The sequence below is a fragment of the Nicotiana sylvestris genome, chromosome 4 (assembly GCF_000393655.2).
Source record: "Nicotiana sylvestris chromosome 4, ASM39365v2, whole genome shotgun sequence".
NCBI classification, from domain to species: domain Eukaryota; kingdom Viridiplantae; phylum Streptophyta; class Magnoliopsida; order Solanales; family Solanaceae; genus Nicotiana; species Nicotiana sylvestris.
In genome coordinates this window covers 130,233,046-130,235,789 of record NC_091060.1, presented here as the reverse complement: position 1 = coordinate 130,235,789, position 2,744 = coordinate 130,233,046, and the positions used below count along the sequence as shown (strand labels likewise).

At 40.9% G+C, this 2,744-nt stretch overlaps 1 protein-coding gene across 1 annotated transcript; it reads right to left on the bottom strand.

Annotated features, from left to right (window-relative positions):
• Window positions 1–254: 254 nt before the first annotated feature.
• On the bottom strand, window positions 255–1,363 carry LOC138890171 (uncharacterized). Its single transcript, XM_070173534.1, has 2 exons — window positions 1,246–1,363; window positions 255–1,201 (listed from the first exon to the last, which is right to left on the bottom strand). Exons 1-2 carry the CDS (start codon window positions 1,361–1,363, stop codon window positions 255–257), a joined length of 1,065 nt encoding a protein of 354 aa, XP_070029635.1.
• Between the last annotated feature and the right edge of the window lie 1,381 nt (window positions 1,364–2,744).

Below are 2,744 nucleotides of genomic sequence, written 5' to 3'. Positions count from 1 at the left end.
ATTATACAACCCAGTAAGCCATTCTAATCCTGCTCTACCCACACACCTCCAAATTTCAACCGGAATTTTGTTTGGCCCGGTAGCTCTGCCCCCCTCATCTTACGCATTGCCTCGATGACCTCATCGACCTCAATGTCCCTGCAGTAGCTTAATTCATGGTGGATGTTGGCGTTCCTCAATCCTCCTAGTACAATATCCTGATCCCCTTCTTCATTTAGAAGTTTATGAAAGTAGGTCTCCCATCTCCTCTTAATCTAGTCATCCCTCATCAAAACTTTTCCGTCCTCATCTTTTATGCACCTCACCTGGTCCAGATCCCGTGCCGCCCTCTCTCTCAGCTTAGCGAGTCGGAATAACTTCTTCTCCCCGCCTTTGTTTCCTAGTTCCTCATACAGACGAGCAAACGCTACCGTCTTAGCCTCCGTTACTGCCATCTTCGCCTCCTTCCTAGCTATCTTATATCTCTCCCTATTCGCTCTCTTCTCCTCCTCGCCAGTGCTCCCTACTAACCGCAGGTAAGCTACCTTATTCGCTTCCACTTTACCTTGGACAATTGCATTCCACCACCAGTCTCCTTTATGGCCACCGGCGCGGCCAGAAGCTAACCCCAATACATCTCTCGCCGCCTTCCTTATACAGTCTACCGTCGTTGACCATATAGTGTTTGCGTCCCCACTACTTCTCCAGGCTCCCATTTCTGATAACTTTCCTTCCAACTCCTGAGCTTTATCCTTAGTCAAGGCACCCCACCTAATCCTCGGGCGACCTCGTATTGACCTCTTCTTCCTCCTTATCATAATGCCAAAGTCCATCACCAAAAGCCTATGTTGTGTTGCAAGGGTCTCACCCGGGATAACTTTGCAATCCACGCACCACCTTCTATCGCCTCTTCTAAGGAGGAGATAGTCAATCTGAGTCTTCGCTACCGAGCTTTGGTAAGTAACCAAATGCTCCTCCCGCTTTGGAAAACTTGAGTTCGCAATTGCTAGATCGAATGCCTTGGCAAAGTCCAACAGCAAAGTGCCCCCTCCATTTCGCTCCCCGAAACCAAAGCCTCTATGTACCTCAGTATAACCACCTGCAGACGACCCAATATGACCATTAAAATCTCCTCCTATGAATAACCTCTCAGAAGGCGGAATACTACGAACGATGTCGTCCAACCTCTCCCAAAAATGCCTTTTAATCTCCTCTTCCAAGCCTACTCATCGATTAAAAGGCGCTTTTGGGAGGGTCCTCCATCACCTTGCTCATCATCTCTGAGGCCTTCAAGGGCCCTGGACCATGCCAATTTGTATCTAGGGTTTCTGTTTTGGTTGTTCATGGCTTCTCCGGTATGATTTTGAGCAAAATGACGCTCCATTTGTTATGATCTTTGAAGTTTATAGCAGGTTCTTCCGTTTCTATTTGGGTTTCTTTGAAACCCTAACTTTCGTTTGTATCTCTCAGATCTGTGCTCTTTTTAACGATTTAAGTATGTTTCTTTCTATGTTTTACACTATTCTCCAACTTTTTTTGAAAAATCGTCAACTTTAAGCCGTTTTTACTTTCTTTAAAGTTAGGGTTTATCGGAGTTTCTTCTACACTTGTTTAAACCAATTTTTCTTTATGTTTAAACCTCTTTCCTTGCATATCTTGACTGATTCTATGTTCTTACTGCTTTTTCAACTCGCCTATGTTAAAAGCCCTAATTTTTTTTAGATCTTCTTTGCTTTGGTTCTGTGTGTTAGCATGACTACTCGACTTTGTTAAGTTTCTGTGGTTACCATGCCTCAAATGGGTTTTTATTGAGTTTTTAGCCTACTTGTATCACCTCTGTGTGATTGTATTCATCTTGATTTGTTCATCTCTTGCCTGCTTGCTACGTCTGTTGGTCCTTCTCTATTTATATGTTGAAGTATAGAATCATAACCCTCTCTTGATTTGATTCTGATTTCCTTAATTGATGGTTTGATTAAAAGATTTTCTTTTAAAATCCTAAAATTCTACCTCATCTGTTTAAATTGACTGATTCCCTACCTTATTTGTTGTGGTATTTTATTCTGACTGAATCCTTTCCTTAATTGGAATTTGCTGAACTTAGTACTAATTGGCTACCCTATGCATATTGAATCTTGATTCTTTCCTTATTAGTCTTGTACTGATTTTTCTTGACTTATATGATACTGGTTCTTACCGTTTGATTTGATTCCCTTAACTTAAGGAGTACTTGCCTAGATTTCTGACTGACTGATTCTGAGTCCCTTAATTACCATGCTACTATGATTCTTACCTTATTTTACTACCTGTTTTCAAACTATAAATACTCCAGTCTTTCATTAACATAGACTAACACTTTATTTCAAAAACTATCTTTCTTACTAAAATATCTCTACTCTCTCTTGTGCTATTTGCTACTGTCTAAGTTAGTCGGCTGCATTCTGCTTATTCTCCTCTTTACTGGTATGTCCTAGTTTAAATTTAAAGTTCCAACAACAACATGCTTCTCCTACTTTTTCAGTTTCTCTTGTTTCTGGTTTGCTTCTATTTGTGGTTCTGTTGTGAAATTTGTAGTTAAGAGTTACATTATCAGCATGTTATTATGTCTTCCCCTTCCTTTAGATTAGCACATTCCCATTATGTGTGATTCTGAGCATGCCTTACCAATTGTCTCTTACTTATTGTGTACTTATCATCCTATATCCCATGGATCCCCAAATCCCTATCACCCCTCTATGTGTTTGTATTCTTCATGACTGGTTCTG